Source organism: Oryx dammah, unplaced genomic scaffold (assembly GCF_014754425.2).
Source record: "Oryx dammah isolate SB20612 unplaced genomic scaffold, SCBI_Odam_1.1 HiC_scaffold_22, whole genome shotgun sequence".
Classification (NCBI taxonomy): domain Eukaryota; kingdom Metazoa; phylum Chordata; class Mammalia; order Artiodactyla; family Bovidae; genus Oryx; species Oryx dammah.
The window spans coordinates 8,389,665-8,413,274 of record NW_024070206.1 but is presented as its reverse complement, the minus strand read 5'-3'; the positions used below and the strand labels follow the sequence as shown (position 1 = coordinate 8,413,274).

The window sequence follows — 23,610 nt, the reverse complement described above, 5'->3', positions numbered from 1 at the left end:
TTCCCACTGGGGTCATGTATGCGTCCCAGCCGTGAAGGCGGGCAGGGCAAGAGAGTTGTGACAGTCCTAGCGGAGGGACCGGAGGCTATGGCCTCGCGAGGTCCAGCGTGGCCACCACCTGATTCTGAGAACCCTTCCAGCTCTTTCTGCTCACTAGACACGCCGGCCGAATGCTGAGCCAGCGTCTCAGTAACGAAAACAAGCAGTGTCACTGGATAAGCTTGAAAGCTTTGGGGCCCTAACCTCAGTAAGCAGGCCCGCCTCGTGTCCGGGAAACACAGGTCCGAGATTCCTCCATAGGGTTAAGTCACTGAAGATGACTTACACAAACATTTTTAAAGCTTCGAAATTTATTGCTGTACATTTTCGCATAGCATTGACTATGGAAATACTAATAGTGCAAATATTTATTTTGGACTTTATAGCATTTGAGGGATCACAAGCTTTTTGACATCTTTCGCAATCATTTACGAAGATCTACATAGTTCAACTTCAGAAATTCAAACAAGTCATCTTATATTCAAAGAGATTACATAATGCTTTCTTGATCTCCTCTCTAGGACAAAAAAAAACTACTCCGGAAGCCAGCAGGGGCATTCCTTCCCATGGTAACACAGACGTCTTGCAGGACTTTTCCAACTGCAAGACTCGGTGTTCACAGATTCATTCAACAAGTATTTACTGACACACTGTTCTGTGCCAGGCACTGGGCTGGGCTCTGGGGACACAAGCATGGAAAGATGCAGTCTCTGCTTTCACGGTGCTTACAGTCTAAAAGTAGAAACAGACATGCAAACAAATTTACAATAAAGTGCTTCCGTGGAGGTATTTACGAAGTGCAGTAGGAATCTGGAAGAGAGGAAAAGCACATCTGCCTGGAGGGGATGAAGAACAGCTTCACAGAGGAGGTAGACACTGAGCTGCGACGGGACCAGTGCTCAAGAACCGGCCGTGCAGGCAGGTAGGCAGAGGGGACGACAGGGGCAAAGACACAGAGGCCCAAGCAGCACTTCGAAGGAACAGGTGATACGGTTTTCCTTGAGCTGAAGGTGCGGCGGGGACAGTGGCAGGACGAGCCAGACAAGCAGGCGGCTATCAGATCCTGAAGAGCCTTTCCATCATTCGTCCGTCTATTCAATGCACCCGTTTGGAGTGCTTACTATGTGCCAGGCACTAGGCTAAGCGCTGGGATTATACCAGGGAACAAGGGAGACACATCCTGGCTCTCAAAGAGCTTACATTCTAAGACAGACAGACAAGAAAAAGTCAACAAATAAGTAAAATACAGGTTTAGAAGATTTCTACAAAGGAAATGAACAGAGTGCCAAGGCGGAAAATAAAGAGTATGGGGGTTATTTATAAAGTGGAGGGTAGTTAGGGTTATCAGCAAATGACTCTTGGAAGTGACATAAAATGACACCTGCAGAGCCCGTCACGACACACCAGGAACTGTGCTAACACGTGACAAACAGCATCTCGTTTAGTCCTCACGACGACTCTATGAGGTAGGTATTATTACTCCTATTTCACTGGGGAGGAACAGGCTCAGACATTGGGGAAACCTGGCAAGTCACACAAATGGCAAAAGCAGGGTTCAGACACAGGTGCTCTCCATTTCAAAGTGCTCACTAAGTGGGATTCTAAACCGTCCACACAAGACAAGGGAAGAATTTTGAGCAGGGAAACGGTGAGATCACAGATGCTTCCAGGACCATTACTGATGCCTCCATGGAGGAGGAAAAGGACGGGTGGAGGGCAAGGGGACAGGCGAAAAGCAGAAGGTGCCGAGTGCAGAGGAGACGAGAGGAGGCTGCATGAAGGCGGCGGTTGTGGGAATGGGGAAGACACGCGGCTTGACATGTTTATCTATTTACTGATAAAGAGATGTGAGAAAGGTGGTTAGTAATGCTAACAGGACTGATGGGATGTGGGAGGCAAGGACAACGGTGGCCTCTGGGATCACTCCTGGGCATCTGCCACGGGCAGTGGGATCAGATGATCTGCCATCCCCCGAGTTAGGGAATGCAAGACGGTGGAAGGTTGGGGGGATAAGATGATGAATGTGCTTTTGGACATGTCCTGTGGTGCACTGAGAACACCTGGACTTATGGTTCTCAGCTGGACACCATGTAATGGCTTTCGAATCTTGTTCTCTACCTGAGCAACGCACAGAATAACAAAAATCAAAATTTTGTATGTGGCTACATTGTGGTTTTCCTTTGAATACAAAAGTTGCTTATAAAAGCATGTATGTCTTGGTTGGGCTGCTTTGTGAAATGAATGCATGATGGCCAAGGTGAAGTTACCCCAAGCTTAATGACAAATGAAGACTCGTGGACTTAGAGGTCTAAGAAAAGCCTTCGGGCATTCAGTCTAACTAGTCCTGATAGCTTTTAAAAAGAATCAATACTAACTTCCCACTGTCACCCCAACTGGGGACAGTCAAAAGGGCCTAAGGCAGGGAGCCGCTGCCACTTGTCTTCTCAGAGTCTACAAGTGTCTTTGCTTATTTGCCAGCAGAATTACTCTGAGGAAATTGGTGGCCTCAGGCCCAAAGATCAAAACTGAATGTGAATCAGGAATTCCAAGAAGGTATCGTCTATGCAGTTTGGCATAAGGTCCAGAGAAACAGCAGCTCAAACCTAGCCAGTCACATTGCTTTCACTATTTTCTTTTCTTTCCTCAGGAACTGGAAGGGTGCTGGAAATACTAATTAAAAAAAAAAAAAATATATATATATATATATATATATATACACACAGGTGATATTTATAGGGAATTGGTCACATCCTTGATCACATCATTTTGCATCTAATTTTAAAAGAACTCAGAGTTAAGAAGTGCATAAGCCCTTCCTATAGAAAATATTATTTCTGCCCTTTTTCTCAAATTGTACTTAAATTTGCTTAGTTCCATTTCTTGGCATCAGATTACCTTGTTTTGCTTTTTAAAACTCATTTCTTAATGCTGTGCCAATTTGAGCAATTAGATATCAAGGAATTTAAGAAGTAATGAAGTTAATGCTTGTGAGTTCCACCAGGAAAAAAAAAATGTCAAGACTTTAGAGGCTGGGTAGTAACTAGTAGTAACTAGCAAAGCGTTACACTCTGGTTCATTTAGCGAGTCTGCCCAGAATGCTGCCTCTCTCTGTGGCAAAGGGTCTCACCTGCACCTGTTAACTCTGTAAGCCAGTAGACACTCGAAAATACAAAATGTTCTCAAAAAACAGTCACAGACTTCCAGTAACATCTGAGGGGCACGTGTGTACCTAACTCATGCCCAAGGGAAGAAAATGCCTTATTTTTATAGAAGTAACAAAAATACTCGTTACAGGCAAGGGAAAACAAAAATTGCCCACACTACATGACAACTTAGAATTCTGAGCACAATTCTCATGATATCCAGAGGCATATTGCAAATGTATGAACTATTTCCCACCACCTTCATTTCAAACCTAAGGCCCAGGGAAGACGGCTGAATGTGAATCAGAAATCCTAAGAAGGGACTATGCATGGTGTGTGCTCCTTAACAGAAAGAATTCCAATCAGTCTGTGAATATAATCATTTATTTGTCTTTACAGTGATGATAGAAGAATGTACAGGTGTCCTCTTTCAATAAAGTATAAAAATCTGTTTATATACAGTGAAGTCACCATAAGCACTCATTGGGCAATTTATTTGGTACTCCTGATCTGTTCATATGAAAATTGGGGGGGGGGGGGGGGCAAGTATTCCATGGAAGTGCTACATTTCCAGCAGATTGCACCTGGCATCAAAGCTCAGCTTCATTTTAAGGGTCCTGCTTGATATTACAAAAAGACTAATTTTTAAGTCCTGGGACTCAAAATAAACATCATTTTTGAATAATAGATATATACATCAAAAATACATCTAAAAAGGCATTGGTTAGTGCTATTAAAAAGCTCTATGTGCTCAGGTACATTTTTTTCTTACAGGCAAAACCCAGTGGAAACGTTTTTGGTCAATTCTAGGAGTTTGCTCTCGGGGAAAGTCGGTCGAAAGTTATCTGCAAGAAAACAAACAGACTTAAGTAATTCAATCATTTCTCAGGTGAGGTCAGCAAAACTTGGAAAGCAGTGAGAGACCAAATTTCATGTAGAATAGGATTTTTAAAGCCTTGATAGCTTTTAGTTACAGCACTTTGTACATAAGAAGGACTCAACAGCTCCCCCCATTGTTTCAATTTTTTTAATTCTGAAAGAATCTTCATTTCATTTTCAAAGAAATCATATGGACCCCTTTGTATGCTTATGAAAATATTTTCTATCACTAAGTAAATCAGCATAAAATGGGAAATCACAGGGCACACAAATGAAAAAAAAAATCATAGATAAACATACTGAGAACATTTAGGAAGATTTCTACTAACAATGATTTATTTCACCATAATTTATTTTACTTCAGAGAATTTATAGATAGAAACACAGTGAAGTCTTATTACTGCTTAACTTGGATGAATTATATTGTACAATTGCCAATTCAATTATTTATGTATTTGATACTCATCTCAATTGTAGCCTTAAATCTTAACACTTTTTGTTTTTATAGTTATCTTCTTGCAATCACTCCTAAAATGTTCAGCAACCTGGGCCCTCTTCCTGAGTGTAAAATCTTAAGTAACACACCAAACCTCAACCTGTTATTGAGGGGGGTTGCATGTGTGCACACGCATGTGTGTGCATGTGTGCATATGCATGCTGTGTGCGGGCACGTGTGTGCATGTGTGCACATGTGCATGTTTGTGCATGTGTGCGTATGCATGCTGTATGTGCACCCGTGTGTGTGCGCGTGCGTGCATGTGCATGCGTGTGCATGTGTGTGTGTGTGCATGTGTGGTAGCGGTGGTGTAGTCACAAGCTGTGTCCAACTCTTGCGACCCATGGACTTTGTATGTGGGTATAAAACAAATAAAGGTCCATCCTGCTAAGAAGGACCATTAGAAAGACCAGCCCTGTCATAATGCAATGAACATACCTAAACAGAACTGCGTGGTACAGAGTCCTGCATGTTACTAGGCATTTGAACTTGGCCATGCCCCACCTTTAGTCAAGCTAAGTCCTACCTATTCCACAGTTAATTATGAACCCCTAATTAAGTCATGTGGCCGTGCTCTGGTTTACTGAACACTCTAGGTGTACGTGGGGTTACATTAGTGATTTAGGTAAATTTAGTTTTCATAATTAAGATGTACTTCTAAGTGTTCTATAACCCAAAAGTCTAATGGCCTGGTCTAATAATGCCATTCTCAAGTTTAGAATACGATATATATAATACCAATTTCTCCCTACCCAACATGCCGAAGTGTTGGCTACTTTTTAAATATACATTAACACTTTAATCACTCAACGTTAATTAGTCTGTTTTCCACGTTAACCACCTTTGTGCCAGGCAATGAGCAATGCTGGCCTTTATGTGAGCCAAGTGCCTAGTCCCTACGACACAAGGTCGCTTACATGAACCAGGGGGCTGCCTTGACGTCAGCCTGCAAAGTCATCTGCAAAGTAGGCAAAGGTCTAGTAAAACCTCGACGACACGACCCTTGATTTTTCCTACATTGTTTTAGGGGAAAAGTCTGGAAAACAATTAAAAGCTCTGAAGAAGAGGGCTTTCTTAGAATCAGTTCTCAGATTTCCACACTGCGCTGAAGTCTTTGGACCAAAAAAAATACACTTTCAGACCCCCTGAGAGACTTTACACATATGAAGTGTGCTCATCACAGTCCAGAAAACACACCCGTGTTGGAACGGCAGACAAGATTCAGCGTCAACACGGCATCTTCCTGTCCTCGAAACGGAAACCAAAAGAAAGCTACTTAAAATAGCTTTAAACTGGATTTAAATGGTTCTGCAGAGTCAGGAGACTGTGCGGCCAGAGGTCGCTGCTGCCTCTGACCATGTTAATGTAAAAAGTTGTAATTATTACCTGATTTCTGTGCCACTGTGGCATAAGCCCCTCTAAACTAAGACAGAAGCACTGATGGGAAGGAAAGACTGAGTGAAGCATGAACTCCCCCTCCCAGCGTGTGACACCTCCTGTCTGCTCCTGTACCAAACAGGACCCCTTCCCATCCACCCAGCGGGCTCAGTCATCCATCCCACTCTCCCACCTCCTATCAGTCAGCTGCCCGGTCAAATTGATTCTACCTCCAAATACATCTCAGACTGGCTTTTCCATTGCTCTCTGCATCCACGACACCAAGACCCTCATGAAGCCACCATCACCTCTTGCTAAGCTGCAGCAGACTCCTAACTTGGTCTGCCTGCATCAAGTCTGTGCTAGAGAAATCAGAAAAGGAGGGGAAAGGGAGGGGTTTTTGCCTACTCTGTGTCCATACTTTTATGTAGGTGACAACAGACCCCTTTACCCCAGAAAGTGACCGTGGTGGAGGCAATGGCTGCCTTGTCTCCTGCAATGCCTCTCTCCCTGGCAGAATCCTTTCCTTCCTCCTCTGCTTTGCTCCAGTGACATCTTGGAGCTCAGATCCCTCGCAAGCAGCCACAGGGGTGTGAACATTTTCACATCATGAGAAGAAAAGGATGCACTCTGCTATGGTCCTTAAATACAAAGGGAGCCCAACAACAGCATGTGCACAGGATACGCAGTGGAGAAGGCTTTGCAGGCGCCGCTGAAGCTGGCTGCAAGGGCAAGAGCAAGGAAATAAAAGCCCCGAGTTTCCAGGCGTCCCGGCGTTGCTTTACCTGATGCCAATCTTAGGTGTCATCTCCACTGTCCATTTCGAGGTCCATGGCCTCCGCGTCAGCAGCTCGCGACAAGATGTCTGCCATTAGTGCCTCCTCCAATTTCTTACGTACTTGCTGTACTCGCTCTTCCTGTTTCCTTTGTAAAAACAAAGTAAAAAGACACCAACAATTTGGCCGGTGTTGGAACAACGATGCTGCCGAGGACGTGGTTTATCTTTACTCCAAAGTCAGGAAAATTCCTCAGAAACACACACTTCCTTCTCCTTAGACTTTGCAAAGGCGACCTCTAACCCTCACAAAAACCTGGTCTCGTGGGAGATGAGCTTTGCCCCAAAGGGGGGACATTTGGACAGGCACGGAAACCCTCATCTCACAGAGAATTCCAGCAGGAGGAGGTTTATTTCAGGGACCTTTTCTTCAACTTCAAAAACTTCAAGTATGTGGAGTTCGGGTTATTCCTATAAGGGATAATGTGACATGAAAGTGGGAAGTGATGTCGGAAAGGAGGAGGAAAAAGCGATCTGCTGGGTGAAGCACCGAGAAGGACAGAGGAGGTGGAGGTGAGATGGGCCGGTTCAGCCGCCGCCTCTGGCGGCGTCAGGGAGGGTAGTCGGAGCTCTCCCCTGGGTCCGCAGCCTGCTGACTGCGGGCTGTCACGACGGAGCCAAGAGCACACGACCCTGTACACGAAGGGCAGAGGAGGAGCGGACCCTTGAGCTGAGCTGAGCTGAGCTGAGCTGAGTAAGTGAAGAACATGCAAGGTCCTCTGGGTCCTGGGGACTCTCAAGGAACCTTCAAAGTGAGAGTTAAAAACACCAAGTCACACAAAAAAGGCAGAACCGTGACATGAAAAATGGAGCGCACCACTGGTACCACATTTCATCCTTAAAAAGCAGGAAAAAAAAAAAAAATGAAGAACAGCTCCCTGACAGGGCAAGAGATTCCTAAAACAGTTCCAGCAAACCAAGATGGCAAACAGAAATTCGCCTCCAGAACCCCAGTGGGGAGGCAATGGTTGAAGAAACAGGAGAAGGGACAAGCATGGAAGTAAAAGGCTTAGAAAAGAAGCAAGAAAGGAACAGAGGGGAAGGCCCAGGTGGGAGAGTGAGCCTTGACTATAAACAGCACTAGCCGCCTCCAGAGACCGCAGGAAAGGCGCTGGGATGGATACAGCCTGGAGCGGGAGCAGCCCGGGACGAGGAAGAGACAGCGAGGGATCCCGAGGGCTCTGCTGAAGGAAGAAGCTCCAGTTTCTCCACCCATCGTTGATGAAGACAAATCACGGCACTGCCCCAAACCAGGGCAAGCAGAAAGGCAGAGGGGCGATGTTCCAGAAGACACCACTAAGATGCCCTGGGCTTTCGCCCCTTGGGTCCTCAACCAGCTGTGAAGTCACATTTGCTACAGTCTAGGCCCCACTTCTCTTTATCTCATTAGTCTGTGTCCAAGGTAAGCGAAATTAACATATGCTGTGTTACCACAAAAACTTTAGATGTCATCTTTACCAAACTATAAAAATAGCACAAAGAGATAAAAGGTTTAGACTTCCACCTTTTAAATGAATTTTTGAAAAGAGGGGAGCAGCCACTGAGTCAAGCTCTATAGCCTTGATCATATTCACAGAAACTAGAGCTGAACAGATTTTTTTTTTTTTCTTTTTGAGAGATGTTTTGATCCCTGATAGCTCAGATGGTAAAGAATCTGCCTACAATGCAAGAGACTCACATTCGATCCCTGGGTTGGGAAGATGCCCTGGAGAAGGGAATAGGTACCCACTCCAGGATTCTTACCTGGAAAATTACATGGACAGAGGAGCCTGACCAGTTACAGTCCATGGGGTCACAGAGAGTTGGACACAATTGAGCATCTACCACTTTCGTTTTTAAAGTCTTTATTGCAAATGTTACAATACTGTTTCTGTCCTATGTTTTCGCCCTGAGGCATGTGGGATCTCAGCTCTTGGACCAGGGATCAAACCCGCACTCCCTGCGTTGGAAGGTGAAGACATAACCATTGCATCGCCAGGGAAATCCCTGGAGTTGAACTGATTTTCACACAGTGGAGCAGAGTCACGAAAAACAGGATGTTTATTTCTTACAGTTAGTCTTACGTCTGGCTCAGTAACTCCAGGCTTATGATAAATGGCGCTATCTGGTCATGGGCAGTCTCTCATGCCTCATAACAGAGTGTCTGCACAGCTCCCCTAGCGTCGCCCCATCAGAAAGACGAAGAAATGGGAAGAACAGCACTTTTGGCTGGAGAAGTGTATCTGAAACTCTGACACTGGCCACCGCTCCTCTGCTGTCTTGAGCGCTACTTCCCACATTTATGAAAACCGAAAGTAAAGCCTCTGCCGGATGTGGCGTGCAGCATTCTAACACAGCCCCAGGATGTCCCCATGGGCCCCTGGTCACATCCCAGTCAGAATTCTCTCCTCTTAAGGGCAGGAAGGACTTAGGAACACGTGATGGGATGTCATTCTATGATCAGGTTACTAATAGCTGACCCAGAGTTAACTGAAAGAGATTATCGTAGAGGGCCTGACCTAATAAGAAAGAAGAGGCTTTAAAAGGGGCTGGGCCCTTCTAGAAAGCAGCAGGAGAGGGAATATGAAGGAAGCCAAGGGGCAAGGAGCTGCTGGCAGCTTCAAACTGAGACTGAGAACAGTCTGATCCCACAGCCAACAAGGGAAGAGGGGCTTCATCCCCAATAGAAAGACACGAACTCTGCAACAAGCTTAGGAGCCCAGGCTCCAGAAGGCCACACAGTTCTATAGACACTCAGATTTCAGCTATGTAAGACCCGGGACAGGGAGTCCAGTCATGCCCGCCCAGACTTCCAACCTATAGACTGAGAGCTACAAACAGCTATTGCTTTAAACGGCGAGGTTTGTGAGAACTTATCACTGGGTATCAGAAAACAAATATGCCCGTGAAGGAAAATAGTTATCACAACGGCTGAAAAAAAAAACGTGCTCAATGTTGAGATCCTTAGTTGAAGGTTTACCACAAACACATTACTGGAGACACAACTGGAGAAAAGGTGATGATTCCATCTGCGGCCGTTTATTTTGAATATGTACTAACTGGAGAAGAAATGTTTGGCTTGATGATTTCTGTTATGACAATGCGATCAAATGGACAATCCGTCAGATGAGTTTACCCTAAAAGAAAAGCATCCAGATCCGGCTTGGCTGGAGAAGTATACCCGAAAATCTGACACAGGCCACTGCATCTCTTCTGTTTTGAGAGAGGCTTCCCACATTTATGAAAACAGAGTAAAGCCTCTGCCGGATGTAGTAAGCAGGATTCTAACACAGCCCCAAGATGTCCCCATGGGCCCCTGTCATCAGAGGACCTCAGTCAACACCCACAGGGACCTAGCAGGACCCGGGCTGATGAACTGGGTACTCATTCCAGGACAGAGGGGAGCTAGCCTCCTGAGTAATTTCCTTCTTCAAGGGTAGGAACAGTCCGAAGAGCAAGCTGATTCCTTTCCTTGATTTCACACTTAAAAAAAATAATAATAATAACACTGATCATCAACATCATCAAGGCACCTGAATGCAACTGTGAACTGCTCTACATCTTTGCAAAAGGAACTACTTTAAAATCCAGGAAAGGCTTTCCAATTATAAACCTGGCTAGACGCAGGCATTTAACAGTCTCATAGCAACTTTCATGGAATTAGAGAAAAAAAACAAACAAACAAAAAATGTAATACATATCTTTTTAAATTCAAAAATGTCATCTGCTGGCTTGGTCTAGGAATAGTAAAGCTTTCGGGTTTACATTCAGAGGACAGAAAGAATAAAGTATACATCCTGTCCTATTCTTAAAGGAAATACAGCATAGTAGACAGTCATTCTGGGCTTCCCTGGTAGCACCGTGGTAGAGACCCACTTGCAGTGCAGGAGACAGCCCGCAATGCAGGAGACGTCGGTTTGATCCCGGGGGTTGGGATGATCCCCTGGAGAAGGACATGGTAACCCACTCTAGTGTTCTTGCCTGGAGAATCCCATGGACAGAGGAGCCTGGCGGCCTACAGTCCATGGGGTCACAAGAGTTGGACATGACTTGGCGATTAAACCACCACCACAATACAATCATTCTAAAGAATACTACTGAAATCCATAAATCCCATGTAAGAATTTCTTTGTGGTTTTAGTATCTGGAATAGTTTCGTTTCTCCTGAGCAATGGCTTGCTTATACTCCTTGGGCATTATCTGAGAAATACGGTTTCCCTTCATAATCTGCTGCTATAAACCTAACTCGTGGCCCAGCGGCAGAAAGAGTAAAAGATGTTAATGGATGAAGCCTGTGTCTGCTTCTCATTCTCGGCTCTGTTTTACATAATAGCTTTTCCTTTTTCTTTATCTTTCTTCTCATTTGCTTCTCATCTGGCTTCACTCGATGTATGTAATGTGTGCCTCACTATGCGTGTGTGTGCGTGTCTCTTCAGAGCCACCTTAAACCTTTACTTGAAACAAAGTTAAGTAGAGATAAACAAATCTCTGAATTGAGTTTATGTGAGATCAATAAAATCAAGGTAAGTAAATTGAATTCTGAAAACACAGCTGAACTCAAAGCAGCACAGCAATGATCTGCTACTGAAGACAGCAATCAGAACAGGCGTAACTAAATGCAGGGGCTCTTCAGAGCAGAAAGGCAGAACCCCAGATTGCATGAGAGACCGCAAAGAGCATGTGGAGAGAGCATGACTGCTCTGTCCTTCGGGGATAATCAGGATGATACACCTTATACAATGCTACCTTTTTCAAGCATGCATTTGTTTTAAACATCCTATAGCATCTGTTTTACGCCAGCTTTGTAAAGAAGGTTCATCACTCACTAGAACGTGTCACTGAACCTAACAGGCAATAAACAAAGCATCAAGTGTAAAAGACAAGTTTTTTGAAGTCATGTTCTGCTCTCACCTAATGTCTTCATCTGTGACAATGAAAGCCTTGCAGAGGGGTTGAGATGTGTTCAGCCAGACAGCAGGGTTCTTTTCCACAGCAGCAGAAACTTGCCCTGTGATGGGTGCAGAGCTTGTGTGCAAAGCACTGGCGACAGCAGATAAAAGGGTCTCATCATTACTACCTGGACCAACTCCTGCAATTAGAAACACGCATCAGTTCCAGGACGTTTCTAGCTGTGCTGAGCAAATCTTGTGGAGCCTAAAACAACTGATTATCTTTATATTCATCTGAGATCAGCTATTTAAAACTGACACAAGCCAAAGCAGCAAAAGATAACAGCACATTTACTTAGTTATCAACAATAAAGAATTAACATTAAGGAAATAGTAACCCAATACTTGAGTATTTTAATAAAACTTTAACAGAATTTAAAAAATACATTTCCAAGGTATTAAACTTCTTAAAAAGTTGGCTACATTTCCTCATGCAAGGTCAATTATTTTTAATGATCTAAGTCCCTTCTAAAGTCATCTTACATTCAAATATCCCTATTAATGTGTCCCTAGGGTCCTGGAATCATTTCCCCTGTAGCTTGCCATGTCTCAACACTTTCTTGTGCAGGGATTTCAAAGGAAAAGCCAATTCAAGTAGACTGTACCTACACCTTTAACAGCTTTTCAACTAACAAAATATCCACATGAATAGGATTGATAACTGTGCACCTTGACTGCACATTAGGAGACTGGAACCATGGCTACACTTAAGTGCATTGCTTATAGTCCTAAACTTGTTAGACCAGTTAAAGCAATAATTTCCAAGAGCATCGAGGGATGAGACACTACTCTAACCATGAATTATGAGGATTTTTGAGCAACCCGCAATGTATCAAGATTTGGAAGCCAAAGTTGTAACACTCGAAAACTAATGCTTCTCTAGAACTTGGAGTGAACGTGTGACACCACGAGGGACGCCAGCAGCTGAGTTCTCCACCCCGGACCCCACTCGCTCCTGTTACTGGACCCATGGGCATCTGAGGTTTGCAGCAGCAGGTCACGGAGGGAGAGACAGGATTAGAGATGCTGGCTGTTCTTTTGATAAGAGGAACGGAGAAAAAAGCAAGTGCTGGGGCCCGATGCGGCTTCGAGCAGGAAGCTGGGGACGGTCTGCCACTTAGGCTGCATTTGGGTCTAAACACGTAACATGGATTAATTTACATGATGAGCCTAATTAACCTCAAGCCAAAAGGTACACGCAGAAAAAAAAACTTAGGTAAGACACCGCCCAGAAGCGTTCTGCAACCTACAAAGCGTTTCAGGCACACTGCCTCTGGGTTTACTAAAACCCAAGGGGAGCATCACCCTGCGAGGCAAACAGTCCCCATAGCAAAGACCTGTCACCCTCATCACATCTGCCTCCACTCCCTCCGACACAGAGCCTGGCACGCAGCAGGGACCGCTCAACTGGACTCGGAGAATACCTTGAAGACCTTTAGGGAGTTCCATGGTTTTTATAATTTGTTCTGTTACATCTGATGCACTAAGTCCTTGTAGCCTCTTCTCCCAGAAAAGCTGTAAGGCAAAACATCACTGTTAATAGATACATTCTCGGGACAAGAAAGTAGCGCATCGATGCTGCTGAATAATGAAATTGAAATCATATCAGTAGTTCCCTAAGGTCCCCATTTTTTTTTCCTTACAAAAAGCTAAATGATACTTCAAACATGACTTCAACGCATCATAATTCTTTCAAGTTATATGACTCAAAAACTTTTGCTTTGTCATTCTAGGCAGACTATTCACTCGTTACATCTGGTAGATTGTTAGGTGCTATGCACGAGATACAGTCCTAAGGAGATAACAGTCCTTTGGAAGACATAAGGTATCTTCCAAAGAGTATTAACTTGAGTTCTTCAAAGTTTCATCTGGCATGAAAATTTAATGTTACAATTTATCAGGAAAAGGAAAAACTGTATTATGTAATATCTCCTTATCCAAGAGCATTAGGGAAAGAATTTCTCCACCTACGTGATTTTTCTACGACACAGAAGTTTAGCCCTTTGGCCTACTTTAAGGGGAACAAATGCCATTTTTTAAGGAAACTTTTCTAAAATGTTTTGCATACTTCCCTGCTTTTTAAAAAGGATGCCACATTCATGAGTGCCTCTCCTTCCGTGGTACAGAGCCTGGGTCTCCTCAGTCACTAGGTGGCCCAAGGGCATCATTCTGGCATCAGTGAGCACGCTGAAGACTCTTCCTACCCCATGGGTCTAGCGAGATATGCAACTGCTTATTCATATACTGAACAGTCCAGGACAGTTCTGCTGCTTGATTTTAAACCCTTTTGACACATAATTCTCTCTCCTCGTTGGCTACTGTGTGCGTGCTTGCTAAATTGCTTCAGCTGTGTCCTTCGCTTTGCACCCCTATGGACTGTAGCTTGCCAGGCTCCTCTGTCCATGGGTCTCTCTAGGCAAGAATACTGGAGAAGGCTGCCATGCCCTTCTCCAGGGAATCTTCCCAACCCAGGGATAGAGCTTGTGTCTCTTATGTCTCCTCAATTAGCAGATGAACTCTTTACTGGGGAGGCCCAGTTGGGTATTACTTGTCATTAATTTCATCCATAGGAATGTATTTACTGAGCTCCTACGATGCGCTGTGCTTGGCCTGTGAATGCAACAGTAGATAAGATAGAGAGTGTCTTTGTCTTCAAGCCTCATCTCTTTTCTACTCTGTTTCATATTTACTGCAGTCCAAAAAGCAGATAAAGGAATTCCTTAGAAATTTGATAAATCTGTCTTTAATCCTGGATACCCGAGGGCCTGTCATATAGTAAATATTGAAAAAATATTTGTGTGAATGACTGATGTGGGAATAAACGGGCTCAGAATCAGGATCCTGAGGGACACATGCACCCAAGTTGAAACCCCAGCTATAGACATGACCTTGGACAAGTTATATAACCTCAGATGTTCAATGTCCTCTGTGGATGTGATTGTGGAGATTAAATAAAGCAATATATACAAATACCTATCACATAGTAGGCATAATGTTTACTGTTTACTTTTAACAGATTTTTGAGCACTCTGAGGGCTTCCAAGCTTATGTTCTAACTTCTGAATACACGACACGCATCAAATAACATCTTTCTGGACAAATGAGAAGATACAGTAAAATAATTCTATTTATGGCAGAACAGTAATAGCTTAGATTATATAATAACCACAGGGCTAGCACCAAGAGTAACTTCTTTACTGTCCTTTTAAGACCTTTAGTATATGCTAACATCTCCATATACCTCCATATAAATTATATCAGCAACAGAATATGTAGTCAACACGTACAAGGACATGAATATATTAACCATTAACCACCATAAGGGAGAAGTAGTTAGTTCTTCTAAGTAATAGCTAATGAATGTGATAAATGTCCTAAGAAAGTCCGCCTGCTTTTCTGGGGAAATAACAATCATCTATGCTTTGAATATTACAACTATAGGGGAAAAAAACAACAATAAAAATTAAAATGCAGTTAATTCCTAATGAAAAAGTGAAGAGAGAAGAGTCAGTGAATATGAGATTAGTGTTTTATATTATATAATTTTATAATTATATAAGTTATAATTTAAAAATTATATATATAACTTAGTTTGTAAAATAAATCAACACTACCAAAAATATTATGAAAACTACATACAGAGATGATTACTAATAAATTCCATCTAAAAAATCCCAATTCCAGATATCAAAAGTTAAATTTTTTACCTTCTATAATTTTTAATGTTTAAATTTCCATTATTTTGAAGGAAAACACAAATTTAGAATGAAATACTTTGCAAAATAAATCTTGGCTTGAGAAACAAGTATACAGCTCTAGATGACAAGTCCTGGTATCATCACACATCATCAGATAGCCCTCAACAAAATCTGAAGTTGAGCCTGACAGGTTGATGACCTCTCTGTAAATGAAAATGGAGGCACATGTATTTCTCAATGTGGAAGTGTGTATATGTGTGTGTTGTCTTTCTTCCATCCCCTACTCCCTGGGAAGTGGGAAAGGTCAGAGCAGGAAACGAGGTTAGTTTGAGAAAAGAAAACATTTAAGGGCCGAGGTTGCCACTGCCCTCCTCCCCATCCTCCCCGCCAGGCATTCAGCGCTAACATGCCCAGCCAGGGGAGCTGCGTGTCTGTTCATGTAACCCACCTTCAACCCATCTTCTCAGGTCCCTATTTGCTCTGTTCTGGAAAGAAGGGGTTCTTCGCACTTTAAAATATGTGTAGAACTTATATCAAGCAGGCATTATGCCAAGTGAAGGAAGCCAGTCTTTTACATACTGTAGGAATGAATTTGTATGAAAAAGAAGAAAACTATAAGGGTGGTTGCCAGGAGTCAGGGGTGGAGGGAAGATCCCACTGCAAGGGGTCAGCATAAGGGGATTCCTTGGGGGTCGTGGAATTGTACTTTGTCTTTTTTTCCCATAAATACAAACTTTATCCAGCTGATATAATTACCATTTTCTTTGTTTTTCCAAGCAAACTGGTCAAAGACGATCAGTTTGTACTATCTCCGTTCTCCCAGGCCCATTTCAACTTTATTATCCTACCCCCTATTCCATGGATTTCCATTACATTTACTCTAAAGGTTAGTCAGCTTCTCTCACCAAATGCAGTGACCTTTCCTGACTGGTCACTTTGGAGCCCTGAATGTACTGGAGGGGTTCAGGGAAAGGGGGGTCTTCCTCTGCCTGACATTAGGCTCTCAGATCTCCTTGTTTAGGTATTCCGTGGGATTACTAGGCGACTAACTGTGGGCGTCTGGAGTTCTTCCTATTGCATTAACATTAGAAATCGAGACAGAAATATGGAAAAGACGAGGCTCCCTACATTTGAAAGGGGTCCTCCGTCCAGGACAGTTGTCTTGTCCACCATACTTTCATGAACGCTGTTACTTTCATAAATCCTAACCGAGCCGATGAAAATCTGATTTCACCAGCCACATCCCATGATTTTCTCAGCTTCACCTTGCTGCCTGGTATGAGGTCAAATAATCAACGTAATTTAGGGATCAGTGATCTAATATTTGGAGAAACTCTTTAATGTGCTCTCACTCTAAGTTAGTACATCCCTCCCTACTCCCCACTGATCAGGCCCTCCTCTGATATCACCCTGCAGTAGAGAAGAGAACTGGAGAGCTCCCACATGTACTTTCTAGGGCCAATGGTCTGGGCAACGCCCTATCCAGCCAACCAGTTGATGGAGAAGCATAGGATAGGATTAACAGTCACACAAAACCAAAAAAGTATCTAAAATGTCCCTGACAGGGACAGTCCAGCTTTGAAGAAACCATCTTACTAGAAAGTGGAGTTCATCTGCACACCTTTGCTCCTCATATGACTGTAAGTAAGCGAAGTCGCTCAGTCATGTCTGACTCTTTGCAACACCATGGACAGTAGCCTGCACCAGGCTTCTCCATCCATGGGATTTTCTAGACAAGAGTACTGGAGTGGGTTGCCATTTCCTTCTCCAGGGAATCTTCCCGACCCAGGGATCAAACCCAGGTCTCCCACATTGTAGACAGAAGCTTTACCATCTGAGCCACCAGGGGAAGTCCCATATGACTGGAGGAAGTACCTCTATGACATCGCTGGAAACAACTGCTCCACGTACTTTATCTGAGGGCCCCAGAGGACAAGCATGATGGCGGATGGTGAAAGCTGCCGCTCTGGTAAATGATCAAATCTGTTTCCTGAAAGGACAATCAACCCAGAATACAACTACACCATTTTCTTTTCTTAATGGCTGCATGTTGGACAAATCCCTTACAAGTGATATGCAAGATGAAAATGAGGACACACGGATCTCAAACAACTCATCACAACACACACATACACACACCCCCACACATCCACCCACCCCTGTTCCGATGGGCTGGGAACTAAGGCTGATTGTGTTTATTCAGACCATCCTCCATTACCCTGAGCTTAATAATACATACTCTGAAGGAATCTGTGCTCTTGGGAGGATGTCAGAACAGAATGGTCTACCAGGAAAAAGTAAGTAGAGAACTGACCCAAATTCAGCAGATGTTCTTTTAGTGTCCTTAGATACAAAGCATTTTGCTGGGGGTGGTCATTAGGAGCCGGCAAGCTGCTTACTGTTTGGTGAAACTGTTTTCTAGTAAAACTTTTGAAGGGAGACTGTGTTAACTGCAATAATGAAGATACAATATTAACTTGAATTTGGGAGAATCTGGAAAGGCTTTTAGGAAGAGGCAGCTCTGAAAAAATGTGTTAAGAATTCTGTAGAAGAGGAAAGACTTTTCCAAGCCAAGGAAACAGCTTAAGCAAAGGCAAGGAGATGAGACAGAGTGTGGGTCGGTATTTCTAGATGATTTTTACACGTAAGAATAACCAGGGTGGCTTATTGTACAGGCATGTTCTGAGACCTCAGCCCTAAAGATTCCGTTCAGTAGGTCTGGGGTTGGAGAGCTGGTTTTATGTTACTCTACAAGCATCTCAGGTACCTCTGAGGGACGCGGGGGATCTCGGTCTGAGAAAGGCTGGTCTGGTCTGTGCTGAGAGCACGGCACTGCACACATGAGGCTGTGTACGCCAGTCACCGAGATCTCCGAGTTATTCCCGATTCTGCTAGATGGGGAAGGCGATGGCACCCCACTCCCACACTCTTGCCTAGAGAATCCCTTGGACAGAGGAGCCTGGTGGGCTGCTGTCCACGGGGTAGCACAGAGTCGGACACGACTGACGCGACTCCGCATGAAACATGCTAGACGATTAAAAGGCGCATCACGCTGTCCTCTCTCGCAGCGGACTGGAGGGAGATACTCGCTTTTCTGTTTTTCATTGCAGGAGGATGTGTCAAAGCATATTTAAGAGTATGCCAAACTGTTTAGGGGTAAGCAGAGAAAGGGCCAGCCCAAAGATCTGTTTGTGCCCAGGGACATTCTCCTGGTGGAATAAGAGGAGGAGGAGGATGACTCCTGCTTACCCACTGAGCCCTTCCCTCCAGCACTGTGCTCAGGGCTCCACATACAGAATTTGGTTAGTCTTTCCTACAGTGTTTTGAAGAAGACATTATTAGTACCCCGTGGCAGTAACTCATCAAAGGGGCACAACTAGTCAGGGGTGCAGCTGGAATTAAAACCCAGGTCAGTAATTAGACAGTCCTCCGCTCAACAAGTGAAAGCTCTAGAAGAGTATTTACACGCATGGCTCTGTGTTTAACAAGCCCGAGACCCTTCTAGTCAGGAAATCAAAGGCAGACAAAAGATCATAACTGCTGAGAAAGTTATCAGGCTGCTTTTAATCCATTTACCTACGAAGTGATACTTTGTTAACTGTGCATTGTCAGTGATCCGTGCCAACGCCACGCGCCTCCTCACGCGCAGAATTAAGAAGCCCGTCTGTGTGATGTATTTAGGCTAAAGCTGGCACAGACTTTTACGACAATCTCAAAAGAGACGTGGGAGAAGCTCACATGATGAAAACTGAAGAATGAGTATAAAACATATCCTCTACAAATTAGCTTTCTTGGAATTAACTGCGAATATCGACATCTGAACATCCCGTTTTTTTTTTTTAATTTGGTGGATAGAAAATAAAGAGTGAGATTTCTACTCCAAGAAAGCACTTTCTGAGAAGTCACACTCACAACGGAGTGTCAGCAGACGTTTCATGAAACAGGAGAGATGGCATGCTTTATGGAGCATATGGAATGGAAGGCTTGAGTTTTTTCTATAATATTGTATACGGTTACTTTTATGCTAATATTGATTTCTCATAAACACATGGAAAAGCATCTAGATCAAACATACATTTTCATCCACCATTAGATTTCATTTGAAAAGCACTGTGTGGTGTTTTTTAAAAAATTCACCAATGAAAAGAAACTGACTTGCCATGTATGCTCACGACCTCAAGTTCAGAGTCAGCCTGGAGGGCAGGAAGGCTGAACTTCTGAAAAGCTGAGTGAACTGGGATTGGCCTTCAGAGTCAGACTGACCCTGATTCAAATCCATGTTATGTCACTCACTAGCTTTATAAACTCCGACAACCATCACAGTATGTTCTGGCTTCCGGCCCTAGGGAATGGGACAATAAAAGCAATCTCAAATGGTTACGGACACTTCGACGTTTTATCAACACTTGAAGATAACCTCTAGAGAGCAAACAGCAGTTTACTACCTAGTTTTTGCCCATGGTGTCTAGTACACTGCTGATCACATCATAGCACCTACTATGCATTAAAATTAATACATATAAACAGAGCAAAGAGAGTAGGCTCTGAAAGGCACATACTCACAAATGAAGGCTGAGGCACGGCCTTTGTTCCAATCTGCTCCTCCCGCCCAAGTTTCAGCGGGGGTGCTTTCTTGCTACTCTAAGTATCATAAAACCCTTCCTTTCCTTTTCTCATGCAAGCTCGTCTGCCTCCCTCTCGGCCCAAGGCTAGCTGGGAGAACTCTAGTATAAAGCAAGAGCAGCTACACAGGTTGCGGGGCTCCAGACAAAATGGAATCAGAGGGGTCTTGTTCAGAAACCCTGATGATCGTTTCACGATGACAGCAGAGCCCCTGAGCAGGTGCAGAGCCCTAGGAAGTGAGTGCTTGGGCCACAAGCCCGTGAAGCCAGAAGGGGTGGTGAGTACCGAGCAGGGTGGGAAGGAGGTGAGACCAGCAGAGACTCCTGTGCTGCGGAGGGTACTTAGGGAAATGCCGGGGTGTAATCTCATTCTGTGACTACCTTAAAAGAAGCAGGACAACGGAAAGTTGCTCTGGCCGGATCTATGCAATAACGAAGGAACCTTTCCCTCCCTTCTCATCAAAGCAGCCCAAGGATTACTCCTCCCCACTGTGGCTCCTCATCTGGACAGAGCAGAGAGGCCGCCTGCTAGTGACTCAGCAGTTCAGCTGTACGGCAGGAAGAGGGGAAACCCGGCAAATGACGAGACCACAATGGGGAAGGACGGAATCTAAAGACGGATGGGAAGTTTGTTCTATTTAAAGGCCAGTGGATAACGTGGAAGCTTTTCCTGAAACTGTAATTTCCTTGTTATTTTTACCCCGTCTATTCCCATGTTGTGATGAGAACACAGCCCTTAGAAAAATAGAAAAACTTCAAAAGGGCTCTGAGCTTGTTTCAAGAATATAAGGTCAGAGAAAACCTGGAAACAAACTACATTTCTGTTCTGCAGTGAAGCAAAAAGCGGGAAAACAAAACCTCAGGCCAGCAGCAGTGGCCTAGAATGGAGTTTCTCAATCTTGGCATTACTGACATTTGAGGTTGGATAATTCTGGGTTCTTGATGTTTAGCGACATCCGTGGTCTACGCCCACCAGATACCAGTAGCACTGCTCAAGCTGTGACAACAAAAAATGTCTCTGGATGCTGCCAAATTTCCCCGGGGTATTTGTGGTTGGGACAGGGAGGATAAAATCAGATTTGGCTGAGAACCAGGGGTCCAGAGAAAGAGAAAGGGGACGGGAGAACATAAGGTCTGCAGCGGCAGGGGCCCAGATCTCGCATCTGAAACAGAAGGGAGACCCCACCCTTGGCACACAACTCGCCTTGGCCAGCTCCTGCCTCCACTTCCGGAGTCTCTGCCCCAGCTCTTGACTCCTGGGCCTTATCACAACAGCACTAAGTGGCCTGGGGCTGAGAGCACCTTCTGTCACTGCCAGACAGCCAGGGGGCGAGCAAGATAAAGCGGAAGTGGGAGAAACACTTCTTACCGAAAGAGCTGAAATTGAACACACTTTGGTGCAGAGGTTGAAGCGTCTGCCTGCAATGTGGGAGACCTGGGTTCGATCCCTGGGTCGGGAAGATCCCCTGGAGAAGGAAATGGCAACCCACTCCAGTATTCTTGCCTGGAGAATCCCATGGACGGAGGAGCTTAGTGGGCTACAGTCCACGGGCCGCAAAGAGTTAGACACGACTGAACGACTCACTTTCACTTTCACTTTCCTGATAAAAAGATGGCTATAAGCGTGGCTATTTTTAATAATTCAGACACACTTAGGAAATGCAGGTTCAATCCCTGGATCAGGATGAACCCCTGGAGAGAGGAATGGCTATCCACTCCACTATTCTTGCATGGAAAATCCCATGGGCCGAGGAGCCTGGGGTCACAAAGAGTTGGACCTGGCTGAGAGACTAACACTTTCACTTTCACTTTAGACTTAATGGTCTTTTGTGGGCTGGTCTGGGACGCTAGAACCATTTATAATGATCATTTCTACTGGAAGATGTGGAATTTCAAACGACCAGAACATGACATTTTATATCTCAAATGGAAAAGGTGGAAAGCATCTGTGTGTGCAGAGATTTGAGAGGCAGTTCACTGTTATAACCTCAGGATCAGAGAACACACGCGTGTGCAAAAACATCACGGATGACTAAGAACAACATAGCTCCATTCAGAATGACTTCAGATGCTCAAGTATAGGTACAACAGAACAGAACCATGAGCTGATTTTTACCATTTTAACTTCCATAAATTCTTAGTATGTAGCTATCCGTAGGGCCCAGACAATTCCAAATTAAAAGTCCAGGGAAACCGCATCTTGCCAAATTGAGCCAGATGAAAACTTAAAACTCAGATCTTCGTATACATTTCATACCTTGTCTTAAAATATGACTGTTACTTTTTGAAATTATAATCTCCATTAGGAAAAATTAAACTGAACTATATAGAAACACACAGAGATTTCAATAATGAAACTAAATTCATCTAAACTGCTAACGAGTCAAACCGCGCTGCCCTGGAGATCGCCCCTGGACCACCTCATGCTTCCGTCACTTCCCTTCTGTCTCCTGGACCTGGTGTCTTTCTAAGGGCTTCTCTACACACGATGCCTGGTCATATCCTCTCCTGCCTCCTTCTGATCCTGCCCATAGCTATGCCCAAATCCTCCTCTCACACGTTCCAGTTTACTCCTTCCTTTCCTCGGGCTTCTTCCCCTGATGTGGCAGACACACTGGAACACGGCTAACAGAGAAAGTGTCCTTATTTACCTTATTGTTATTGCTCGGTCACTAAGTCATGTTCAGCTCTTTTTGCAACCCCATGGACTGCAGCCCACCAGGCTTCTCTCTCCCTGGGATTCTCCAGGCAAGAATACTAGAGTGGGTTGCCATGTCCTTCTTCAGGGGATCTTCCTGACCCAGGGATAGAACCCACGTCTCCCACGTTGGTAGGTGGATTCTTTACCATGGAGTCACCTCGGAAGCCCTTATTTTATTACATCTCTTTCAAACCACCTGTCTTCTTCCTTCCACTAAGGGAGAAACTTTCTTATTTCCTCATCTTCCATTCCTTCCTTCTAACCTGGATTCTACTAATATGATGTTAACTGACCTGCCCAAGGTCACAGTAACCTTCTAATTAACAAATCCAATTCCTGATTCAACCCTCTTCTGCCTTACTTTCCTGTTGCCATCGCCTGCTGTCAGAAAATCTATGGAAGTTTGCCTCTTATGATGGTTTTCTGTATGTTTCTGTATTTTCTATCACTGTTAAGCAACAAATTAATACCCCTGATTGTAACTGTCAAAGAAATAGGACTATAAGCATTTTTTTCTACTGAAAGAAAATATTTAAAATGTGTAAGATGTAAAATATACCTTTTAAAGTACTTGAAGACAGAAGTGTTAATACTTCGTAAAGAAAAGGAAATAGAAGTTACCTTTAGAATCTAGTCATTACATGAATTTTAACTTACATAGTCTTCATCTCTGTCAAGAGCATGATGCGAGACACTCAAATTTTGGGGGATGAATTTATGGCTAAGTATGGGCTTCCCAGGTGGCTCAACAGGAAAGAATCCACCTGCCAATGCAGGAGACGCAGGTACGATCTCTGGGTCGGGAAAATCCCCTGGAGAAGAGAATGGCAACCCACTCCAATATTCTTGCCTGGAGAATCCATGGCCAGAGGGGTCACCCATGGGGTCGCAA

At 44.2% G+C, this 23,610-nt stretch overlaps 1 protein-coding gene across 1 annotated transcript in view; it reads right to left on the bottom strand.

The window, feature by feature from the left end:
• Positions 1-332: 332 nt before the first annotated feature.
• MBD2 (methyl-CpG binding domain protein 2) overlaps positions 333-23,610 on the bottom strand; it is a 70,419-nt gene continuing 47,141 nt past the window's right edge. Inside the window, exons 5-8 of the mRNA XM_040264217.1 lie at positions 13,122-13,212; positions 11,660-11,837; positions 6,720-6,858; positions 333-4,027 (exon numbers count right to left, since the gene is read on the bottom strand). Of these exons, the coding sequence (XP_040120151.1) occupies positions 6,732-6,858; positions 11,660-11,837; positions 13,122-13,212 (396 nt within the window). The 3' untranslated portion in view covers positions 333-4,027; positions 6,720-6,731. The remainder of the gene's footprint in view (positions 4,028-6,719; positions 6,859-11,659; positions 11,838-13,121; positions 13,213-23,610) is intronic.